Source organism: Hyperolius riggenbachi, chromosome 3, assembly GCF_040937935.1.
Source record: "Hyperolius riggenbachi isolate aHypRig1 chromosome 3, aHypRig1.pri, whole genome shotgun sequence".
In the NCBI taxonomy this organism is placed as follows: Eukaryota; Metazoa; Chordata; class Amphibia; order Anura; family Hyperoliidae; genus Hyperolius; species Hyperolius riggenbachi.
This window is the reverse complement of record NC_090648.1, coordinates 442616864-442643112: the sequence shown is the minus strand read 5'-3', so window position 1 is coordinate 442643112 and position 26249 is coordinate 442616864. Positions and strand designations below refer to the sequence as shown.

General features: G+C 38.3%; 1 protein-coding gene across 12 annotated transcripts in view; it reads left to right on the top strand.

Moving 5' to 3' along the window:
- Nucleotides 1-26249, top strand: part of LOC137564209 (protocadherin alpha-C2-like) — a 362151-nt gene that overhangs the window by 132250 nt on the left and 203652 nt on the right. For 2 of the 12 annotated variants that reach the window (XM_068277779.1, XM_068277792.1), the window contains exon 1: nt 4866-7334. The exons of 9 other annotated variants lie outside the window; for them this stretch is intronic. In XM_068277779.1, coding sequence (XP_068133880.1) covers nt 4974-7334 — 2361 coding nt within the window. In that variant the 5' untranslated portion in view covers nt 4866-4973. Of the gene's footprint in view, nt 1-4865; nt 7335-20139; nt 22602-26249 lie in introns of those variants that run through there. One more of the 12 variants, XM_068277790.1, reaches the window with a different exon arrangement.

Sequence of the window (26249 nt, the reverse complement as noted above, 5' to 3'; positions counted from 1 at the left end):
CTAATCTTAAAAGTAAATGAGAGTCAGTAGAAGTCCTGCTGTTTTTTGAATTTGAAATGTTCATATGTGAATCCAATTATGTAATCAGTTTTAATGTAAATGAGTTAACTAGATTTCCTTTTGACTGTGGATATGTGCAGAGCATGCACATTTATTGTGGCCTTGGTACATAAACAACAGCTATTAGCATGATGCACCAGTCTAGTCCATTAACATCTGAATTTATGGTTTTATTATCTTAGCCGTTTAAAAAAGTTTATCAAGCTAGATTGGTGCACTTTGCAAAGGTAGCCGGTAGTAGATAGCTAACCCCCCCCCCCCCCCGGCTAATTTTCACCCAACAACTGGCACTCTCAAGCAAGCAGATTTTCTTTAGGCCAAAGGGGGCCTGTGCCTCTCTGTCTCCCCCTCAACTATGCAAAGCAGCAAGCAGCAAAGTAACTTACCAAATCACCATGTGCTGTCCTCTCCTTTTCTTACAGCCATCGGCAGTGCTGCTGCATCCTCTGTAGGCTCCAGCCTCCCAGTGCATCTCACCTAATATGCATCAGATTAGGTGACATGCATTGGGGGCCTACAGAGGATGAAGCAGCACAGTAAATGACTGTAAGAAAAAAGGACTATGCCCGCTGCTGTGGTAAGTCACTCTGTTGCTTGCAGATCTGCACAGCTGGGAAAGGGGTCTCTCAAGCAATCATCAAGAACAGTCTTCTAGTATCAGGCCATATCTGCCTGAGCTGGATAACAGGCTTTTACTGTAGCTATGTCCCAATATACTGTATGTATCACTCAGAAACCGTAGGGTTGTAACAGATGCTAAAAAGTGGACAGAAGCAGACACAACTGCGCCAGTGGGCTCAGGCCCTCACCAATTCAGGAGTGCTTCTGGGTTCCATGTAAACAAGTGTCCTAGATGTGAAATGGCTATTGTGTGTGGCCCCTTGGGCCCCTGCGCCCACTCCTCATTACCCCATTTCCAGTATCTTTTCAAGAAATGGCATTACTGCCATAAACAGCTCTATCCATTGGTCACTATATTTATAAACATATCGTGGATTTCAATATACAGTAAGTCTACTCATCTGCAGCATTTGTCTATATTTGTTTTACTATCCTCATCCGCAATGTTGCACTGACAGATTCTGTTTCTAGCTTTTCAGATTTTTGCAATTTAGAAAATCTTCACTGCTAAAGGAGTCATTGGGGTTGATTCACTAACAGAAATTCTTGATAAGCAGCCTATTGGGACAATCAAAGTGCAGGGATCATGACCTTTAAAGTGATTTGACCTGAAGGAGCTCAGGGCAGGATGAGTGGAGTGCTTGTTATTTGCAAGGAGAGCGGGAGTAAGTTACTAGCGCTCACTATGCTGCACAACTTGCAGCATAGCGTGCGCTCCTGTGGCTAAGGGTAATTATGCATGCTACGCGTCCAGTGGCATGCAGCCACTTACATTTAAAGTGAACCAGAGATGAAGCACCCTCATGTATTTTAACATATATATCAGTGGGAACATTAGAGAAAACACCTACCCTGCTATCTGCTTCATCCTACACTGCTCAGCCTGCCTGTTATCAGCCCTAATAAAATCCCCGAATGAGCATTCAGTCTGGCTTTGCTCGGGAATCATTAGAGCTTGGTCTGTCTTCTCTGATGTCTTTTCAAGCCCATGCCTGCCTCCTTCTGGCTCTGCTATAATGACTCAGCTATAATGATTCCTGAGCAAAGGCAGACTGAATGCTCAGTCAGGGATGTTATCAGGGCTGATAACAGGCAGGCTGAGCAGTGTAGGATGAAACAGACAGCAGGGTAGGTGTTTTCTCTAATGTTTCCACTGATATATAGGTAAAATGCATGAGGGTGCTTCATCTCTGGTTCACTTTAAGGAACTCTGTTGAAATAGCGTGAGTAACAGGAGGTTACTCGCGCTATTTCTGTTAGTGAATCAACCCCAATAGCTGTAAAATAAGAATCAATGAAGGATTCTTGATAGCTCTCTTAAGGCACTTGCTTTTTCAAGGAGCTTCTTATACTCATCTTTCTTAGATTGGATGACAATATGCCAGGAAGGAAGGTTCAGGGATCTTGCTTTTTATCGATTCTTATGTAAGATGACTTCTTTGTCAAATCTTTTGAAGACCTCCATACATTGTTTGTAGATGACACCCTGTGGCGTCCAGCCTTCTCCCCAGTTATGCTAATATTGCAGGGGGCAGTCCTGGGGATTTTGCTAGCATCCTTGATTTGAGTGTGGGCCATCAGAAGGCTATCTCCTTTTTTTATGAAAGTCCCCTTAAAGGGATACTGTAAGGGGGTGGGGGGAAAATGAGTTGAACTTACCCGGGGCTTCTAATGGTCCCCTGCAGACATCCTGTCTTGGCGCAGCCACTCCCCAATGCTCCGGCCCCGCCTCCAGTTCACTTCTGGAATTTCTGACTTTAAAGTCAGAAAACCACTGCGCTTGCGTTGCCGTGTCCTCGATCCCGCTGATGTCACCAGGAGCGCACAGCGCAGGCACAGACCATACTGGGCTTCTGCTATACACTCCTGGTGACATTGGCGGGAGCGAGGACACGGCAACGCAGGCGCAGTGGTTTTCTGACTTTAAAGTCAGAAATTCCAGAAGTGAACTGGAGGCGGGGCCGGAGCATCGGTGAGTGGCTGCGCCAACACAGGATGTCTGCGGGGGACCATTAGAAGCCCCGGGTAAGTTCAGCTCATTTTCCCCCGACCCCCCTACAGTATCCCTTTAAGATACTGTAGGAGGTTGTTTTTATCTGTCATGTAACAACAGATCTAGTTTAATCTTGGGTGTAGATTATGTAATTCTCTATGTGTCTGAGATAGAGACCATCATTCCTGAGGCATGTTGTTGATCTGTACATCAGTAGTAATTAGAGGTCTGTAGGTCACTTCCTTGGATGTACATGGTGATATCCATAAAATGAATCTTAGTGCAAGGGTGGCTGAACATACAGTATGTTTGATTGTAGTGTAAATTATTAACATTTCTGTGACATTGAAGACAGTCATCTCACTTGCAAACCAAATGATTAAAATATCATCTATAAAGCATAAATATACTATGGGTTACTCTTTGCTGATGAACCTCTTTGCATGTCCAAGGTTTGATGATTTGATAGCCTAGAGATGAGGTGTGGAATTATCTTAAGGCCATAGGTTCACGTTGTTAACTTTTCCTTTGAGTTTTCTTCAAGGAGATATTTTCAAACCTTCCCAATAAAATACCTTTAAAGTCCCACTATGCAAGAAAATACTCAAAATAAGGTTGATATTACTTTTTTACCTGCTGTTTAGTGATTTTTCAGCTGCTGAAAAGTTATTTTTTTAGAAAAAGACTAACAGAGGTGCAAATTATTAAATAAATAAAATAGCTTTACATTTATATCATAACAGAATAAATCACTGTGCAATTCTGGTACCAAAGCAAATCAATTTGAAACGGTCAAGAGTGTCCAGTGTAGCGAATATTTCATCTTAAAAAGATAGTTTAATGTCATAAACATGCAATGGCTTGCTGTATATCTTGTGTATCTTCTTGAACCTGATTGGGCATTTGACTCAAGTAGTAGTAGTAGTAGTAGTAGTAGCAGCAGCAGAAGATGCAAAGTCAAATGTGGTTTTTTTTTTGAAGCATCAGAAACTAAGCCCAAAAACATGAGAATATTTTCTCATACTAATACATTTATTGTAGACGTAATACTAAACAATCTTGGAGTTTAACTTTTTATTTTTATTTGCATAGTGATTTTCATAATTGAGTATAAAGTGTCTGGACAGGTGACTTTTTGGCAGAAAAAAAGTTATACAGTTTCAAAGCACTTAAAGAAATTAAATTACTCAATCAATGGAAAAGGGACTGTAAAATCTGACTGCAAGTAGCAGAAAAGTAAAAGTTGCTCTTTGTCAATATTTTATATTCTGGTATGCATTTTATTTCAACAGTGGGTGCTAGAACTTAATGTGCAAGGAGGCTAATAAATTTTCATAAATACGGATCTACTACTATATATGCCATTTACTTCTTTTTACTTAAACATATAAGGAATTAAAAAATGCATAATGCTTACCAAGTATGTTGGAGATAATATGCTTTACCTGTAAACGTGTTAAGAAAGAAAAGCAGAGATCCTGTAGTTAGAGTGATATGGAGGATGTCATTTTTAACTTTTAAACAAAGCCTGGCTACCTGGTTACCTGGCTGTCTGGCTTATAGCTTGGCTTCCGTAGTCGTTGAATCACTCAAGTGAAACAAACACATGGTTTGTATGGCAAAACTTTAATCACAGTGATCACCTGACCTGCAAACTGGGTTTGTGACTTAAAGTATAACAGATGCAGAATCAACAGAGCAGCCAGAAAAGCTGTATTTTTTTAAAAGGAAACAAACATGACTCCATCCATAGCCTTTTACTATAGGGTTATTTTAATTGCTTTATACTATTTGATGTAGGACTATAACTGAGGTATTTTGACTATTTATTGGGATAAACTGTAAAACTTAATATACAGTCCATTTTAGCACTCCTTATATTATTTACATTATGTTCATGGTAAATATAGATTTCACAAATAAGACACTGGCTTAATATCAACCACAGATAAAAGCAAATACAACTGTGATTTAATTCTATAGCAAGCTTAAACTGCTGGTATTTCTGTATTTCTTAAAAAAAAAGAACCACACATAATACTGTTGAAAGATAATTAAGTTTGTTTAAGTGACCATACTTACATTCCAGTAGCATTGGTTGCAATATCGAAAAAAGACACTAGATGACACTCCAGACCAACTAATGGCAAGGTGCAGAAGGAATATACTTGTTCATTGTTGACGGCAGAGGATCTTGCTGTAAGGATGTCGTCCATGATCTTTTTTCCTTGCTGCATTGAGGATCTTCTGGTACGGTGAATGCCTTATTTACCAAATAGGATTCCACCTTATTTAAGAAATGTTAACCCTAAAACAAGACTGCCAGCCATGGAACAAGCTGGTGAACATTCTGTTGCTGCAAATGTCTTGGGATGTGGTCTTCTGTCAGCTGCATTATATCATTCCAGAGGAATCCAAACACGGCACCTTTGTTGGAAGAATTGCTCAGGATCTTGGACTTGAAATAGGTGAGATTAATTCCAGAATGTTACGTGTTGTGTCTAGAGATGAGAAGGAATATTTCCAGGTAAATCTGCAGAATGGAATCCTGTTTGTCAAAGAGACAATAGACAGAGAACAGCTCTGTCCAAATGCTGCATTCTGTATCATGCCTTTGCAGGTTATTTTAGACAAGCCTGTGCAGATGTATCGTGTAGATGTTGAAATGGAAGATATCAATGACAATAGTCCATCTTTCTCCTCCACTGTGAGTCATCTGATGATTTCAGAAATTATTCCTGCAGGATCTCATTTTCCAATAGAGGGAGCTGTTGATCCGGACCTTGGAACACATTCTATCATCAACTATGAGCTTAGTGCCAGTGATTATTTTGCATTAGATTTTCAGAAATATATGAGTCAGATCAGATCGTTAGAACTTGTATTAAAAAAATCTTTAGACAGGGAAAAACAATCTATTCACAATTTGACATTGACATCTTATGATGGAGGGAAGCCAAGGTTAAGTGGTACAACCCAAATTATTGTTACTGTGGAAGATAGCAATGATAATGCTCCCTCTTTTGCTCAACCATTTTACCAGTGCAGTATAACTGAAAATGCTGCCAAGGGATCACTTGTGATAAAGTTAAATGCCACAGATCTGGATGTGGGAAAGAATGCAGAAATATTATATGAATTTAGCAAACTGGTCAAAGAAGATGTAAGAAATATTTTTAGCCTGGATAAACACACAGGGGAAATAAGAGTAAAAGGTGATATAGACTTTGAAACAATCAATATGTATGAAATTCAGATTGATGCTATTGACAATGGGGATCACCCTATGGTTGGGCACTGTAAAGTATTAATAACTGTAAATGATGTCAATGACAATCCACCAGAGTTGACATTGACATCACTATCAGTTCCGGTACCAGAAGATTCACCAAAAGGGACAACAGTTGCAATTATCAGTGTGCATGATAAGGATTCAGGATCAAACGGCAAGGTCAGTTGTTACATTTCAGAGCATACACCCTTCAAGATAAACCAAGCATTTACCGGCGATTTTTCCTTGACTGTGAATGGACAATTGGATCATGAAAAAAAATCTGGTTATGAGGTTTTAGTTATAGCAAAAGATGAAGGGACACCACCTCTGTCTGTTTCACAAACTCTGACAATTGATGTGAGCGATGTGAATGATAACGCCCCAAAATTTCAACAGCCCATTGACACAATTTTTATCAAGGAAAACAACCCACCAGGATCACATGTCTACACAGCATTAGCCTCTGATCCGGATATAGGCCAGAATTCTTTCATCACATACTCAGTGAGTGAGGCCACTATTGATGGAATTCCCATCTCCTCCTACATTTCAGTTAGTCCAGATAATGGAAAGGTGTTTGCTTTAAAATCATTTGACCATGAACAAGTTAAATACTTTCAATGTCACATAAAAGCCATTGATGCCGGGTTACCCCCACAGAGCTCAGACCTTACACTGAACATATTTATTGAAGATATAAATGACAATGCACCAACATTTGCCCCATTTTATTCTGACGTTACATTCAAAACTCCTAAGTCTGCCCAGCCTGGGTATCTAGTTGGAAAAGTCAAAGCTATGGATCTTGATTCCGGATACAATGCTTTAATATCTTACAATTTAAAAGACCCTTTGGGAAAGACACCATTTACCATGTCTTATCAAACTGGAGAAATCAATTTGAAACGCCCATTTATGGATTCCGATTATGAAGAATATAGATTGCTAGTTGTAGCTGAAGACAGTGGAAAACCAGTTATGACTGTTTCTACTCATATTGTCATTTCCTGGGTAGAGCCAGGAGAAGAGATGAAACTTGACAATTATGAAGCAAAGAACAGCAGTGATGAGTTCTCTAATGCAAATTTTTATTTAGTTATAGCTATTTGTATAATTTCAAGTATATTTCTTATAACTTTAATTGCCTTCACCGTTTTGAAATGGCAGAAATACAGAGATGAGGTCAATGACCTGAAAGAAAATTATAAGGTCTGTTCTAACACCGGAGGAAGTTGGATGTATTCGCAACATACTCAGTACAGAGTATCTTCAAGCTCAACGGAAGCCAAGAATGACTTAATTGTTTTCACTCCAAATAATCTTCAAATACCAGTCAATCACGATCTTCCAACTCCACAAGGTGCTTTTCTAAGTTCTGCATATAAGGTAAGATAAATATTGTATATGGTGGGTAATCCCCATTTGGTTAAATTTGCATTTTCGATTCTGAAAACATCCTAATTTGATAATAAACTTCTATCCAACATGTAAATAAATTACATTGAATTTATTGGCGAAGGAAACAAAATCATCAGGCATAAATATAGGAAAAAATGAATGTTTTTTTTCTTCAATAAAAAATATGCTGAAAATAATTTTTATGTGTAAAGTTGTTGATGAAATGGTTTGTGTCATATGACTTCAGACATACTTTTGAACACATTTGAACACATTCTGTATATTTACTAAGGAATAGGACTCTGATTGCAAGCAATTTTAATACAGTTTTTTTCTGAGTGGTGGCCTTGGTGGTGACCTTAGTCATTTTCAATTAATGGTGGTATGTACACATTCAAAGATGTGTGTTTAGAAACTTGTTCAAACTATGGTGTCACATATTGTTAGTACAATTTAATTTGATCTAGGCACAACAAAGTAGGTGCAGATTCCATGATGTACACCTAACATGCTAGGTGTATTACATTAGTGGTTCTCAACATTTTATTTGTATGTACCCCTTTTGAACGACATGCTCACCAAGTACCTCCTGGCAGGGTAAAAATTGTTGTTGCTTATGTAGGATTTATTTGATTTATCATTTTTTACAACTCTACTATACCTCATTAAATAAATCAAGCCCAAGTAACCCTTGCAGTCTGGACCCATCAAAAGTACCCTCTGAGGTACATGTAAGAGTGGACAGAGGTGCTATTCATGACCTTGAGACTATACTGTGTATTCCTATCTGTTTATTGCCTGAGGAAGTGGGAACATACCCGTGAAACGTGTTGCACTGTTTGTTTTGGAGTATATTAATAAACCTGTTGTCATAAAACTGACGGTATCGTGTCTGCTTCGGTGAGGCGAGTCCACCACCACCTCCTGAGGGATTTTAAGCCTTTTAGAACCTTTTATCCTGCTGGCGCCTCTGTCAACTCTTACATTATCAATATGCACCCCTGGTGGAGGGGTTGATCTCCATTTTTCCTTATCTACAGAGAGCGACTTTTAATCCTGAGTGAGGACAGGTCTAATCTCCTCACCTGCCTATACAGTGGTTACCTAGGCGGTAACCCACGTTTGTGAGTATACACATTATATACTTTTCATTTCCAACCCATTGTTTTGCATACTACACTATATTGGGCTCTCAGTATTTCTTTTGTCTCTGAGGTACATATTCCACACATTAAGAACTAGGTATTGCATTACCCATTTGCCCTAGGATTTGCCTTGCTGTTTTTAAGAAATTGCTTAAAGAATTTGACTGCAGCAACCTGCTAATTGAGGTTTAGTTAAGTTACCCTCTGACTTCTTCTAGTCATCAGGAACTAGAGCAGCAAGATATTATCTCAAAAGCATTTAATTCTTTCAATACCTATGCAAATCTCATTCTTCCTGCTAAAGAAAGAAGGCTATATTGTATAAACTATATAATTAATCAGACTGTAAGAGTGAAGCTTTCATGAAACGGCTGTGGCAAATGCCCTTGGAACTGATAGACTTTGCTCGAGAAATTCCAATATATAGTGGACAGTCATTCAAGAACTTTATGTTTAAATAAACTCTCAATTTTACGGCTATTATAAGAAAAGAAAAGGTTATACTTTCCTGTTACAGTATGCCTAGTATTCTCTTGACCTCAGCAATCTGTAGCACTTCAAAAATAATGCCTGATTTTGTCTTCTGAAAATCTTCTGGTATTTACTCAATCTTGATATACATCCCATTCCAGTTCAATATTATTGTTATCCCTTAGGCACATCCACTCCTTTACTTAACTGGTTGCCCTGTTTCCCTTCCACCAACATTACCATGATCCTCTTAGATGATTTTAACATGCTCAATAACACGAACAACTTGGCTGCTACCAAGCATCTGCTACCTCCCTTGTTCTCACATAATAGTCCTCTGCTGAGGTTCACAGCAACAGCCACTTGCTTGCCCTTATCATTGTTTGCCTCTTCTCCCTATCCAACTTCTACCCAACTGTCCAACTTTGCATGTTCTTGAATCTTACCCTCCTTATAACCCATCCTACTTGGTCACCACTACTAATCCTCTAACCCTTCTCCATCCACACATACAAACACACACAGAACCTTCCATAATCTAGACCTGAAATTGATTTTAGGCTCTAATAATTAGGCCTATTGTTTCTAAACCCCAGTTAGTCATAACTATAACATTGACTTGATCACACCATGTACAAGCTAAGCTATCAGTGTTGCCATGCTAGCCAAAAAAAAAGTACACATGCTGTAGATTTCCTTATTGTTATTTGCTCTGACATCAGGGAACTTTCCTTTTTTATACTGGCATGTTTGGCTATTTTCATTTTGTGATGTTGTGCATTTTAAGCTTGTTTTTTTTACAAGATGATTAAAACTGCATAGCTTTCATTACCCAACAGAGTGACATCTAGGTTTGTTGTGGATCATCATCATTTCATTAGAATTTTCAATAATTGAAAACACAGCAGAAAGGAATAACACAGTAGTGTCCTCTAATGAAGTATTTTCAAATCATAAAACATTAAAGGGCAACTATTAATAAACTTTTTTTTTTTAAACTGGGTGGGAATAGCTTGTCTAGGTGTTCACAAGTACTGATATAGGGGAGGGGGGAATCCCTCTCCCTACATCTCATAACCCTGTGCGTACTTTCTAGCTTTTGCATGTGACATGTCTCCCTAGCTGCCTTCTCATGCTAAATTAGCTGTCCAAGAAATATATGGGGCTTTCAGTGATAGCTGTGGTGTCTGTGGAGAACTGGTGTGTCTTGAAAAAAAATGTATATCTGCTATACTGAGTAAACAAAACATTCTGTACTATTGTATGTGAAACTAGACGCCAAGGCAGGATTTTCACACAAGTTGTGTTTTTCTGTCCAAAAAGTTAGTCTGTTGCATTCTGAGAGATGCATAGGCCAGCAGTGGGTGTAATGTTGAATTTCAAATAAAAACAATCACCTCTGCTAATGGATACAGCTAAAATCAACACAAAACAAAGTACAGCTTTTAGCTCCGATTTTTAACATGAAAAGTAGGAATGTGCTTACACAGCTATTAAATAATACTTTGACATATTTTGTACTTTGTAGTTTTATAACACTTGCTTATTGATAGTTGTCCTTTAATTAGGCTTCAACACACTTGTATTTAGATCTTTTTGCAGCAATTTAATTGACTATGTTTGTATTTGCATAGTAATGAACTAATATGGCCATTTTTGGTTTCGCAATACTTTTCACAGAAATATCACATTTTCACACAATTGAGACTGTTCACTTAACAATATTGACATTATACAACTTATTTTCACCAAATGCACTGAAGTCTCTAGGCATATTTTCACAGACATGAGTACATGCATAGAAAAATAATGGGCACATTTTTACCAAATGCATTGAAGTCAATGGGCATGAAAAGATAGGTTTTCAAGGCATTTCTAATTTTCACTAAAATGTGTTTCTTGTGAATATATTATAATAGTTTAGTAAACTTTTTGAGTCAGACAAAAAAGCAAATTTTGTTGCTAAAATAACATGGAAAATTCAAGGTCATCCCTGTTTATGCAGTGCAGAAAAATGGTGTGACCTCCTTTTATAGATACCAGGGAAGGTCACATTATAATCCCATTTTATCCCCTTTGCTAGATTAACAGTGAAAAGACCTATTGCATTTGTCAGCTTATTAGCACTTTTGTGTTTAAATATAATTTAAATGCAGATGGCATCCAACTCTATCTCTTTGCTTCTACTCGATCTTATCTAATTTTTTCCTTCAGACTGTCTAAATGCAATTTTCACTTTTGCGTCCTCTTGCTTTGTTATGCAGAGTGTATTTAGTGCAAAGAAACAGTACCTCTTATTTGCACCAATAGGCTCTGCATAACAAAGCAATGTGACATAAAAGCAAAAATTGCAATTGCACAGTTTGCGGAAAACTTAATGCTGGCCAACAGGGAAATAACACTCAATGCACTATGGCTTACAGTGTAGGGGGCTTCATAGCTGGAGATCAGTCAGAGTTTTCATTCTGACCCTTGTCCACTGCCAAAAGCACCTATAATGGGCATGTAAGTGTCAGATCAGCGCCATGTAGCAAAGGAAGAAAGAGGTCCTGTCTGATAAAATGCTTACCTATCTTTGGTTGCAAATTCTCCAGATTGCATTCCAATTTACAATATGTAGGAGGTAAAGGAAAAATGTGCTGTTTCCTAGAGGACCTTAATCAGAACTCACAGGACTTCTACTATTGCTAAAATCATGGCGACAGATAAATTAGTAAAGGACGTCTACAGAGGTCTGTTAAGTCCAAAATGGATACCTTACAAAATGCTAGGCATTTTGTTTTGTGTTTTAACATTTTGGCAAATCAGTGTGCGTGTATAAATTCAACGGAGTATTGTCTGTAATGCCCTTCTTTGTTACATGATTGTAAAAAAAAGTATTGTACCGTGTAGTGGAAGATACTGGCATTTTATAACACAAAAATGATAATAATAAGAATAATAATAACAACAACAAAAATAATAATAAGAATAACTGATTTCTGTATTTTAATTTTGATCTTAGTGAAAAAAACAACTATTCTTTGTTTAAGGTACATACCGTCTATCCCCGAAAATAAGACAGTGTCTTATATTAATTTTTGAACCCAAAACTTGTGCTAGGGCTTATTTTCAGGGGATGTCTTATATTTCTATGAACACACAAGTTCCTGTGCTGTGTGTCCTACTGACTTCCCCACTGTGACACCTTTTCCTTTGCTGGGTACACCTTCTGTGTGCCTCTTTTTCCCCTTTGTACCTTTAGTGCCCCCTGGTGTCCCCCTCTGTACCTGGGTCCTCCTCTATCCCCTGCCCTCCTGTGTCGTGTGTCCCATGTCTACTTGCCCACAAGTCTATGGGCTCCTGTATAAAATTTCCATATTTTTCCCCCTTACTGCCACTAGGGCTTACTTTCAGGGTAGGGCTTATAATTTGACAATGCTTAAAATTCCTACTAGGGCTTACTTTCAGGGGATGTCTTAATATCAGGGAAAGAGGGTATATTGTAAGGTTTTCTCTTTTTAACATGTAAGCAAACCAATCTTTTATCTTCATTGAAACTGAATATAAAAATAGACAATGTAACTGAACAAAGAAATTAAAAATTGATTTTGCATTTCTTTCATAAAAAATTACGAATGTGTCATCTCCTTGTACAAAAGTCTGTACACACTTAACTGTAATGCCTGGCATTGTCCCTTCAAAAAGGCATTTGTCATAACTGCCGACTAGTCTCTGATATCAGCTTTGTGATTTTTTCCCATACTTCCATGAATCTTTTCATCTGCACAACAGTGAAAGAATTTCCTGTATTTTTAGTCTGTTTCAAATCATCCCACAACATCTCCATGGGATTTAGATTTGAGCTTTGACTTGGCCATGTCAAGACTCTTCACTTCTTTTTTTCAGTGATTCTTTGGTGCAATATATGTAATATTTAGGGTCATCGTCATGTTGCTAGGTTCACAGTCAATTAAACCTTAATTATCTAATGGATAGTCTCACATTACCCACAAGTATCCCATGGAACAGTGAAAACAATGATGCTGAATTTTGTGATAGTGAGCTTACAATTGCCTGATGCATAAAATGAGTCTAAAAATATAACATTTGCACCACCATACTTTACAAATCGTATCTGTTCTGAAAAAATGCTTTCTTTGGTTCCAAAAATTATAGATTATGTTACTATGATCAAATGTCTCCATTGTTGTCCTGCTGTAGAAGTCCTAAACTTTGCCTGTGTGTTTCAAAGGAAATGCTTGCCCTGTTTTTGGACAGCAAAGGTTTCCTCTGTACAAAATCCCCATGGAAATCTAGCTTGTACACCTTCTTTTAAATTGTAAACTCATCTGCTGTAACTGTAAATGTTGTGAGCAGGTCATGTAATGAAATGATTGGGTTCTTTCAGCATCTTTTTTTCTCCCTTGAGGCTTGATGTGTTAGGATGGTACGGATAAATTTAAAATCTTCTCCACTTATGGAGAGAGACAGTGGAATAACCAATCCAGCTTTTTAATGTACAAAACCACAGCGCTTTGGCACTTTTCCTCAATTACCTGCAGGTCAGAGAATTGAGGAAAAGTGCCAAAGCGCTGTGGTTTTGTACATAAGTTAATTGACACCATACTGGAAGTGGTTACCAGAAGCAGCTGGCAGAAAGCCTAAAGTTATTGGAAGGAGCGCATGTATTTTCTACTACTGTGACTTTTTTTTTAATTAAAGGAAACATGAGATGAAGAACACCTTAGGATTTTTACTTACCTGGAGATTCCTACAGCCTCCTGTAGTCTATCTGGTCCTTTAAGATTCTGTCTGGTCCCCTCTGTTATGCCGCTGTGAGGCCATGCATGATCCTTGCCGCATGCAGCATCCAATTATGCTCCCATAGCCAGAAGCAGTCTGCACAAGCACAGTTATGGTCTTTGAGACCTGCACATGCATAGAAAACCATGAGAGGGTTATTGAGTTGTGCACACAGACGGGACTGTGCCTTCACTGTGCCAAATGGGGAATTTGTTGCCCTAGACTGCAGGAGAATGGAGGGGACCAGACAGAATCCAAGGGACCAGATAGACTACAGGGGGATGGAGAAAGTCCCAGGTAAATATAAAATCGAAAGAGTTCTTCATCTCAGGTACACTTCAAGGTATCAGAGAGCTCTTTAGCAATAAGTATGGTAATACCACACTTTTCAACACATAAAAATAATACAACACAATTTTAAATACAGTAAATTCCTCAATAATTGTCTTTAAAAAGGATTTAACCACTTGTACCTGACTCTAATTTAGGTATTTGAGGTAGTTATAATTGTAGCAGAATGTTTACTTTATCCAAATTCCATATTTGCAACCATCCTTCTTTAAATTGCAAAATGAACCAGTTACACATTATTTTTGTTGAACTGAAGATCAGATACCTCTGTACTGAAATATGTTGAAAAATACAAAAAGTAACTGTACATAGACTGTACTCTTCATTTGAATGCAAGCATTAATACATCCAAAAAGTACAATAGGACTATTGTAGAGTCTGCTCAACTAGACTGTAAAAAAGTTTAAGCTATTCCATTATGCAACAAAGTAAATTGGTAGCAAGAAGGAACAGATGCACCAAAAGTCATAAAAAATGGTTATAAACAGCTTAAAAGGTGAGAGAAGAGTAAACCTCACCAATGAAACCACTCTAGTATGATCAAAGTAGCAAAAAAGTTTCTGTACCATGTTAGCCAAACAAATTATATAGGTAGAAAAAAACAACGTTTTGTAAAAAATAATACCTTTTAATGGCTAACTAAGAGTTAAATGATGCAAGCTTTCTGGGATCTACTCCCCTTCTTCAGGCATATTTTCAGATGTTAGGTGAAGTAAAACACTGATGCAGATAAATGGTAAACACGAAGATGACAGTTGTGCTGGTTACTGTTTATCCGTTAGGTGTCAGGTGATCAGCAGGCTGGAGCCAGTGAGTTAGTGCAACCATACATGAAATCCAGCAGGTTTCTGAAGATCATGAAGCCAAATCAATCATGTTACATAAGGTGTCATGAATCCTGTTCCACAATTTAAACCTTCTGTTAATGTCTTGAACATTTTCATAAATTTGTACTCAGAAATTTTTCTTGATTGATCATTTTTGAAGTTACCCTTAAGAACAAGTACTTTTAGATCTTGCATGCTGTGTCCTGGTTCACAAAAGTGTTGGCCCACTGGTGTGTCCATTTTACCTTCATTGATTTTAAAGCGGTGATGGTTCATTCTTGTGCGCAGTTTTTGTCCTGTTTCTCCTATATAGATTCCTCTTGAGGGGCATTTCATGCAGCGTATCATGTATACAACATTGGATGATTCACAGGAAAATTGATCTTGTATTTGATGATATTTCTGTGAGTTTGGTATTTGTATTTGGCTTGTGCTCAAGATATAAGGGCAGGTCTCACACCTTGGCCCATATGCAATTAACTTTTTCACCTGAGTTTTCTCCAAGGTGAAATTTTCAAACTTGTCAATAAAATGTCTTTTAAACCACCAAAAAACAAAAAAATACTCAAAACAATTTTGATGGTACTTTTTCACCTACTTTTTGCTACTTTTTCCATTGCAAAGTGCTAAAAAGTTATTCTAAATCGAAGATGAAAAATTATCTCCTGGGAGAAAACTCAGGAGAAAAAGTGAATTGCATATCGCCCCTTGTGTTATTGCAGGGTAATGTGCCTGGAGTCTCTGGGGTAGATAATGCACTTCTGATAATCATTTGTCTCAAATTGGGAGGTTGTCTGAAAGCAAGCAGTGGTAAATCAGGAAAAACATCCTTCAGGCATTTGTCTTTATGGAGTATCGGTTGTAGGGCTTTCGATATCTTCCTCAGTGTCTTTAATTTTGGGTTGTAGGTTACCACAATTGGGATTCTGTTGTTTTCAGTCTTTGGGGTGTACTTCAACAGTTCCTCTCTTGATTTTAAAGTTGCTCTGTGTATTTGATCATCAACGATTTGTGGATGATATCCCTGATCTATGAATATTTTACGTAGTGACATAAGTTGTCTGTCTCTGTCCTCTGAATTAGAACATATTCGGTTATATCTCAGAGCCTGGCTGTAAACAATAGATTTTTTGGTGTGTTCCGGGTGGAAACTCTTCCATTTTAGGTAAATATGCCGGTCAGTTGGTTTACGGTATATGGATGTTTGCAAAATTCTATCTTGTATATAAATTGTGGTATCCAGGAAACTGACATGGGAGGTTGAAAAGCTGAGCGTTAACTTGATGTTCTTGTGGTACTCTGAGAAGTTTTTGTGGAATCTGATTAATTCTTCCTGTGATGCTGTCCAGATTAATAGGATATCGTCTATAAATCTGAAGTAAGCCCATGGTTTAATTTCACAAGTTGAAAGGAAGTTTTCCTCCAACCTGGCCATAAATAAATTTGCATACTGGGGTGACATCCTACTTCCCATAGCACTGCCCATTGTCTGTAGATATATATCATTCCCAAATGAAAAATAGTTGTGAGTTAGTATATACCTGATACGTTGTAGTGTGGGCTCTGTTGGTAGATCATTAAGCTGAAGGAAATGTTGGCAAGCTGCAATACCGTCCTCATGTGGAATGTTGGTATAAAGGGATTCAACATCCATTGTAGCCATGATACCACCCTTTGGGATCGGACCCATGGCAGTCAATTTGTTAAGAAGGTCAGTGGTGTCCTGGATGTAGCTGGCTGTATTCCTTACCATGGGTTTAAGAATGTTTTCTACCCAACCAGATATCTTTTCTGTTAGTGTCCCCAAACCAGAGATGATAGGACGACCTGGATTTCCTACTTTGTGTATTTTTGGTAAGATGTAGAAGGTGCCTATTTTAGGATTAGCTGGTATTAATGTAAGTATGTTAGATGATTTTGAGGAAAGATCGTTGAGCATATTCTGTTTTAGTGCTGTTTTTTTTTTCAATTCTGTCCTGCCAGCAGTAATGATGATGACCTTCAGGTTCACGGTGGATCAACCAACATAAATGAATTACACGGAGAGTAGCAATCATTTCTTGACCTATCTTCTATATTTTAACTTCTTACACGCAATGTCTTTATTTTTTTTTCCCTACTACTATCTTTCAGTAAAGTTCCTCTTTAATGTTTTTATATTCATTTTGTTTATCACTCGTGGTATGGTAGGAAAAAGCACAAGTGATTTATAAAGGCCTGAAGTGTACCTGGATAGATATGCTACAGGATGAGATACACATGGATTTGCATAATACCTACCTTACTTGGAACTTTCCTGCTTTAACTTTCCTTTTTGTTTTGCATTGCACAAGTTAATAATCTAGTGCTTGTATCTATGCAAATGATGCAGTTGGTCATCAGACCAATACAACAATGGCACTCCTGAAAAGTAACTAGAAGGCAAAAACTTGTATCTGTCTGCACAAAGATTTCTGATAACAACATAGGGCTATAAGGCGCAAATGTTAATACATTTTTCCCTAGGAGCTAAATGAATTGGATTTTACCTCACACTGACATGGCTGCTGTTTACAATTCATACAGTATCACATTTACAGCTCTTGCACTAAAAATAAGAATGTTAGACTGCAGTAAAGTTCTATTTAACATTAGTACTACACATACAATTAATTAACTCATAACTGTATTCAGGCTTGCATTCACTTATACAGTATAAGCATAATCTATCATAAAGTTTACCAAGTAAAAATAGATAAATAAACTTGTATGGGTAGCCACATTACCTTTGCACCACACATATCTAAGAACAATCAAGTATACCCTTGTTCTTGAGAAAGCAATACAAAATATTTATATAGATCAGCTACATTTATACAATGCAAAAAGAAAGGTTTGCATGTTGTCAAAAAGTACTACTCCTATCAACAATTAACCAACCAACAATGAAACTTACAGAATTCTTTCTGTTTGTAACATTTTACATTTGATACAGAGTGAGGAAAAATGTGCTGTATTGTAACAAACTTGCTGCCACAAAATAGTCTTGCATTTCATTAATTTACAGCATGTATACACCGCAATGCAGTGTCAAGCCAATACTCAAAAGTGAGCTGCTGATTCTGAATTCAGAACCCATACTCTTTTTGTTTTGCATTGCAAAAGTTAATAATCTAGCACTTTTATCTATGCAAACGAGGCAGTTGGGCATCAGTCCAATACAACCATGGCACTCCAGAAAAGTAAATAGAAGGCAAAAGCTTGTATCTGTCTGTACAAAGATTTCTAATAACAACATAGAGTTAAACGGCGCAAATGGTAATACATTTTTTTCCCTAGGAGCTGAAGGAATTGGATTCTACCTATAACTGGCATGGCTGCTGTTTACAATTCATATCAGATTTGCAGCTCTAGAGCTAAAAATAAAATTGTTAGACTGCAGTAAAGTTCCATTTACCATTTGTACTACACATACAATTAATTATCTCCTATTCAGGCTTGCATTCACTTATACAAGGATAAGCTATCTTATAGTTTACAAATAGATAAATAAACTTGCATGGGTAGCCACACTACTTGAGATCTTAAAAATACTGTCAAGGATCTTCATAACTCTATAGATTTATCCACACTGTATTAAAATAAGCACAATATAACTGTTATGAAAGTGGGTTCTTTGTTTACATGTTTAAAGCGGAATATAACCCTGCATTTCAACTTTGCTCTAAAACATTATTTACAGTATATTATATGCAACCAGCATTTTTTTTTTTTTACTAGACCAGCATTGGAAGGGTTACACAGGGCTTTAAAGTTCCTTTAGATTTCTGCAGACGCATCCGAAGCTGAAAAGAGATACATTTTGTTTACAGAAATGCATCTAATTGTTGAATGTGACTCATCTCTCTGACTGAGAAGGAGCTTGGAGGACTGCCAAAGAGTGTGTAACTGTTTATCAATAGATACATAGAATGTAACAATCTGAACTTCTGCATATCTCTCCACGGAACCTGAAACGTCTGTGTTTAACCCTTCCAATGCTGGTCTAGTAAGAAAAAAATGCTTTTTGCATATGATATGCTGTAAATAATATTTTAGAGCAAAGTTGAAATGCAGGGTTATATTCCGCTTTAAATCACAAATAATTAGCAGGATTCCTTCTTGGACTATATTACCATACTTTGCTGTTTGCATTTTGATGTGTTTTTGTGTTTTATGATAAACTAGAAATAAGCCCACCCATAAACAAACAGGTGCTAGGGCTCGACCACCCTCACCCCCTTCTCCCACCTCCCCCCCCCCGCAACGGCCACGCTCCCACACACACGCACATGGCTGTGATACCGTAAGCGCATGACCTCGCTACCTGACGTGCATGTGCATGGCCTCACTCCTCGACGTGCTTGAATGCACAGCTATGGCACGTGCTCACACGCCCACCTCCCTACACTCGTGCTCCTGCTGTTTCAAGTTCGCCCGCATGCTGCAAATGTGTGCTGGGTAAAACGCACAGACACAGGGACGCAGGAAGACACAGAGAAACAGGGGTTTTATTATATAGGATAAAAATATAAAACTAAACCTACTTTTAATACAAAATAGGCTACTGCTCAAACCTCCTCCATTGGCCGTGGCGGAAAGCAGGTAGCCTCACCTGTATTGTATTAAACAAAATTGAAAACATCTGCACAATTCCTAAACTAACAAAGTTTATTTTGCTACAATAAAGACATACAGTTATTGCTATAACAAGGTGACAGAGTGGCTCAAAGCATGTCAGCTATCCGGTGTTACTCTATGAGTTTTTTTTTGTTTATTTGAAAACACAAAACACTTTGCAGCTAGGCACTATGTGAACGAGTTTAGTGGACTACTTGTAATATAACACAGCCAATCAGAAAAACAATCCATACACACACACACACACACACACACACACACACACACACATACACGCACGCACGCGCACACACACGCGCACACACTATTTTAGGCATACATTGCAATAAGAGCCAACTACACAATATATTTATAGGAAAGTGATAGATACCTATTATAGTAAACATGACTTTATGAAGAAAAGCAAGCTAAAACATTTTACTTCAAATGAATATACTTACAGGGCCAATAATGACTGAAATCTTGTGAGTCAACACTAGATGTCACTCCACACCAAGTTATGACATCCACGTAAAGCTTTAATGCATCCCTCTCGTTGTTGCCGTTGAAGCTCTTGCCTGGAGATTTTACCCATGATTTTTTTTCCCGTGTTGTTGATTATCAAGCTTTGTGAATGCATTGTGTGCAAGAAGAATTGTCCTAGCAGACCTCGGTGATTTAAGGAAATGCTCTGTGAAATACAGGATTACCAGGCAAGAAACATTTTGCTACGTTTCCTATTGCTGCAGATGTCTTGGGATGTGATCCTGAGTCAGCTTCATTATACCATTTCAGAAGGATCCATACATGGCACCTTTGTTGGAAGAATTGCTCAGGATTTGGGACTGGACATAGGTGAGATAAATTCCAGAATGTTGCATATTGTCTCTGTCAATGATAAGGAATATTTCCAGGTTAATCTGCAGAATGGGATCTTGTTTGTTAAGGAAACAATTGACAGAGAAGTGCTGTGTCCAGATACACCTTTCTGCATTATCCCTCTGCAAGTAATTGTAGATAAGCCTGTACAGATGTATCGTGTGGATGTTGAAATAGAGGATGTCAATGACAACAGTCCATATTTTTCATCCAGTATGACTAATCTAGAGATATCAGAGCTCAGACCTACGGGATCTCGATTCCTCCTAGAGGGTGCTGTTGATCCAGATCTTGGAACAAATTCCATTACAAGCTATGAGCTTAGTGCCAATGATTATTTTGCATTGGACTTTCAAAAATATATGAACCAGATCAGATCATTAGAGCTTGTACTAAAGAAATCTCTAGACAGAGAAATACAATCTGTCCACAATTTGATACTTACAGCTTATGATGGTGGCAAGCCAAGATTAAGTGGAACAACTCAAATTGTCATTAATGTAGAAGATGTTAATGATAATGCCCCATCTTTTAGTCAACCATTTTATCAGTGTAGTGTTGATGAAAATGCTATTGAAGGGTCCTTAGTGTTTACACTAAATGCTACTGATCCAGATCAGGGGAAAAATGGGGACCTATCATATGAGTTTGGCAAGCAAGTAAAAGAAGAAGTAAGCAGAGTTTTTAGTTTAAACAAACAAACAGGTGAAATCCGATTAAAAAGCAAACTGGACTATGAAACTGTCAAAATGTATGAAATTCAGGTTGATGCAATTGATAATGGGGAACACCCAATGGTTGGACATTGTAAAGTTTTAGTGAGTGTCACTGATGTCAATGACAATCCTCCAGAGATAACAGTCACATCTTTATCAGTACCTGTATCTGAGGACTCTCCACAAGGGACAACGGTTGCAATCATTAGCGTACGGGACAGAGATTCTGGTTCAAATGGGAAAGTCCACTGCTTTATTTCTGAACCTGCACCTTTTACGATAAATCCAGCATTTATGGGAGATTTTTCATTGATTGTGACTGGACCGCTGGATCGGGAAACCAAGGATATGTATGAAATTACAATTTCTGCCAGAGATGAAGGCTCTCCATTCCTTTCTACATCAAAGACTATAAAAGTTGAAATAAGTGATGTCAATGACAATGCCCCCCATTTCCAGCAGGCCATGGACACAATCTTTATCAAGGAAAACAATGCTCCAGGGTCTCAAGTCTACACAGCATCAGCCTCTGACATGGATATTGGGCAGAACTCATTTATAACTTACTCACTCAGTGGCAACGTTATTGATGGAATCCCTGTCTCTTCCTATATCTCTGTCAACCCAGAAAATGGAAACATATTTGCTTTAGTATCGTTTGACCATGAGAAAATCACACACTTCCAGTGTCACATTAAAGCAACTGATGCTGGCCTAGTACCCCGTAGTTCTAACCTTTCATTAAATATCTTTATTGAAGATATTAATGACAATGCACCAATTTTCAGTCAATTTTTTTCTACAATGACTGTCAGAGCTCCGAAGACAATTCAGCCTGGTTTCCTAGTGACTAAAGTTAGTGCATTTGATCTAGATTCCGGATATAATGCTTTGATGTCTTATAATTTTAAAGACTTTTCATTGAAAACACCATTTATCATTTCTCAGCAAACTGGTGACATTAGTATAAAACGTTTATTTACTGAATCCGACAATGATGAATATAGATTAACGGTAGTGGCTCAAGACCATGGAGAACCAGCCATGACTGCAATAACTCAAGTCACCATCTCTTTGGTTGAATCTGAAGAGGAAATTAAATTTGATAATCCTGAGTCAAAAAGCAATACTGATGACTTTTCCATCACTAACATCTATCTTGTTATTGCTATCTGCATAATAGCAAGCATATTTCTCATTACTTTAATTGCCTTCACTGTCTTAAGGTGGCAAAAATATAGAGATGAAATCAGTGACCTGAAGGAAAATTACAAGATCTGTTCCAACACAGGTGGAAGTTGGATGTATTCTCAACACACACAATACAAAGTTTGTTCAAGCGCAGTGCAAGGCAAAAATGATTTGATTGTCTTCACTCCTAATTCTTCCCAAACTCCAGGAAATGAAAATATTGGAAATCAACAAGGATTCATCCTTAACAAGGTGAGACAAACCCAAAGCTATATAATAATAAAGGACACCTGAAATATGAGGGATTTGGAGGCTGCTATATTTATTTCCTATAAACAATACAAATCGGCCCTTATTCAATTTATTATTTCTCTTAAGTTTTCTTCCAAGGAATATTTTCACACTTGATGAATAAAATATCTTTTAAGCCACCATCAAGCAACAAAAAAACACTAAAAATAGTTTTGATATTACTTGTGTATCTACTTTTGATACTTTTTCAATTGCAGAGTGCTGAAAAGTAATCTTAAACAGAATATGAAAAATTATCTTTTAGGAGAAAACTTAAAAGAAAAAGTGAATTGAATCGTGCTTATTGTCTGGCTGTCCTGTTGATCCTTTTGTCCAATCCTTAGAACATATGTTTCTGACTGAAGTTTAACTGGAACTGCTGCGTGCTTGTTCTAAGTGGGTGATTCAGACTCTGATGCATGAAAGAATGTCAGAATGCCTTGCTAATGGTATTGTTTAACCACTTGCCGACCGCACGCTTATACCGTGCGTTGGCAAAGTGGCAGCTGCAGGACCAGCGACGCAGTACTGCGTCGCCAGCTGCAGGCTGATTAATCAGGAAGCAGCCGCTCGCGCGAGCGGCTGCTTCCTGTCAAATCACGGCGGGGGGCTCCGTGAATAGCCTGCGGGCCGCCGATGGCGGCTCGCAGGCTAAATGTAAACACAAGCGGAAATAATCTGCTTTGTTTACATTGTACGGCGCTGCTGCGCAGCAGCGCCGTAAGGCAGATCGGCGATCCCCGGCCAATCAGCGGCCGGGGATCGCCGCCATGTGACAGAGGACGTCCTGTCACAGGCTGCACAGGACGGATAGCGTCCTGTGCAGCCCCGATCACCAGGGGGCCAGGTAGGAGAGGGGGGAAGCGGAATTTCGCCGCGGAGGGAGGCTTTGAGGTGCCCCCCCCGCCAGCCACACGCAGGCAGGAGAGATCGGACCCCCCCAGCACATCATCCCCCTAGTGGGGAAAAAAGGGGGGTGATCTGATCTCTCTGCCTGGTGTTTGATCTGTGCTGGGGGCTGTAGAGCCCACCCAGCACAGATCACAGAATTCAATGCTGGTCCTTAAGGGGGGTAAAGGGTGGGTCCTCAAGTGGTTAAAAGGTAATAAATATGGAAGCCTCCATACCCCTCTCACTTCAAGTGTCTTTTAAAACATGGCTTTGTTTAAATTTTGTATATTTTATTGTGGTTATTTCTGAATTTCTTGGTGAACACTAACTTTCTTTAGTATTATGAAATGTTTTTATTTTCCCAGGGCCATCATTCAAACTCAAACCCACCTCAAAATAAATGTAATTACACAAACAGAAAAGGGAATCTGCACATGTGATCGGCAGTTATAAGGAAGTCATCATTTTATGCATTAATTTATGGAAAATTTCACATCCTATGTTTCTTTGTTTGACTCTTGAGGCATCCAGCCTGTTGATTCCTCCCTTTGAATTTTCCCACTTATCTGCTACTTTGATTTCAGTTGGTGTGCACTTCCATTTGCAACACATCTACCTCTTGTTTGCTTAATGGTTTATAAAGGGTCCACCCAATCTATCACCTCTGTTGAAAGGCAAAGCAAGTGTTCTTGGCTGCATAGCTTCTGAGTTGGGTGTGGCTATAGCTGCAGTGCTATAGTCTGCAGCCTGACCATGGGTAATTTGGGTGCAGCAATTGCCAGACCCCAAATTACTTCTCCCTCTGAGTTGCTATGGCTCAGAGGGGGAAGAGTATTTAAGCGGCAGGTAATCTGCTTAAATAGGTATATCTCTTGAAGTTTATGGGTTAGAGCTCGGTGGCAGATGGATGGGAACTTCCACTCCTTGACTACAAGGGATTTGGCTGCATTAAAACCTAGACCAAGAAAGGAGTTTTGGTTCTTTGTGATGGAGGAAGGTTTCTTATGGAACAGAGCTACCCAGTGGTCTGGGGAAATACTGACCTCCAAAACTGAGGAGGCCGATTGGAAGTAGACTGACCAAAGGACCTAATCTCTTGGGCAAGACCACAGGCTACCGCTGCTTTATCCCACCCTCTGAAGCAGACATCTGAGGTTAATATACCTCGTTTGTGCAGGTGCATTACCGAGATTAGGTCTGGCCTGTGTGAGAATGAGTAAAATTCCGATACATGATATGTTATATAAGCTATGTGTTTTTAATTTTGACTTTACTTACTGGTGAATCTGTAAGTAAATATATATGAGTTACAAGGTACCTAGTTAAGACATGGAGATTTATCATCACATGGGGTTGTTTAAAGGGTCTAAAAGAATCAAAAAATGCCATAATAAAAGACAATGTTGTTTTCTTAAAACAAAATGTTGGTTTTTTTTGCAAATATTTGAGTAAGAAGGTAGTCCCATAATGCATCAGTTTAGCTCAGAAAGTGAATGTACAGGTCATTCCGTTATGTCTCTGAAAAGTCAGGAATACATGCAAAGCCACTGGTTTACAACATGCCTAGGCTATGCTAAATATAATTTTGCCTTCCTTTACATAGCCATGTGACAAAAAAAGCACATTTATAATTATTATATATTTTTTTAGGATGGGGCTTATCAGCTCTTCCTGGCCCTTCACAAAATTGTAGTAGATCTGACTGTCCATGAATTATCTGGCTCCTATCTGAATTGCCAGTCCTACTCATAGAGCAAAATTGCCGATACTATGCAGTGAACAAGGTCGAGATGAAACAACCTGAAACAGCAATGCACATATTGGACTATAAGCTCTGAAAGATAAACAGGCCAAAAGCTAGTCATGCACCAGCAGCTCTGGAGATATGCCTGGATTTTCAGAACATGAAGGCATGAGTTGCATTTTCACTTACTGAGGTGGCGCAATGCATCGTGGGTGTACATGATTTACAGTAAGCTGTATGTCTGCAAGTACCAGTACCTCTTGTATTGCAAAGTTAAAAATATATATTTAACATAAATTTAATGCAGTTAAAACTATGTGGCTGCCTAAGCCTGATGCGGTGTAGTTGTAATGCCGGCAACTCCCGAGCACGAGAGGCAGTAGCGCGTCCCCGCTGACCTCCTGATTACTGTGAGTCAATCACAGTGCTCAGGAAATAAAAAAAAAAAAAAAATGAGTTAAACATGGCATACTATTGTACTGGTTTGTATATTGCAGTGAGGTATAAGAGATATTCTCACTGAACTTTTTATTGCTCAACAGCCATTCTTGTGTCAGTACCAGTAGATTGGTGAATTGTTTTCAGGAAAAACAAAGATGATTATGTCTTTCTGTGGGAAAAGTGAACTTAAAGAAAAAGGAATTTATTATGGAGGTGCCATGTCCTGTGGATTTTGGTTCTTTTTTAAAATCAAAGCCAAACATAATTTTCAAGTGTTGCTTTTTAGGCCTGGTGTTAAAACCTTACTGAAGGCAATTTCATTGACCCACACTTTGGAATATTATTAATATTATTATTATTTGTATTTATAAAGCATCAACATATTACGCAGCGCTGGACAATAAATGCATACAATGATACAAAAGATGACGGATGTAACAAGGTTATTCATCAAAGGACAAAGCTGTAGAAGGCAAACAGGATACAAAATACATGATCATGTGATTTTGGGCTGCTTAGGTAGGCCCAGTAAT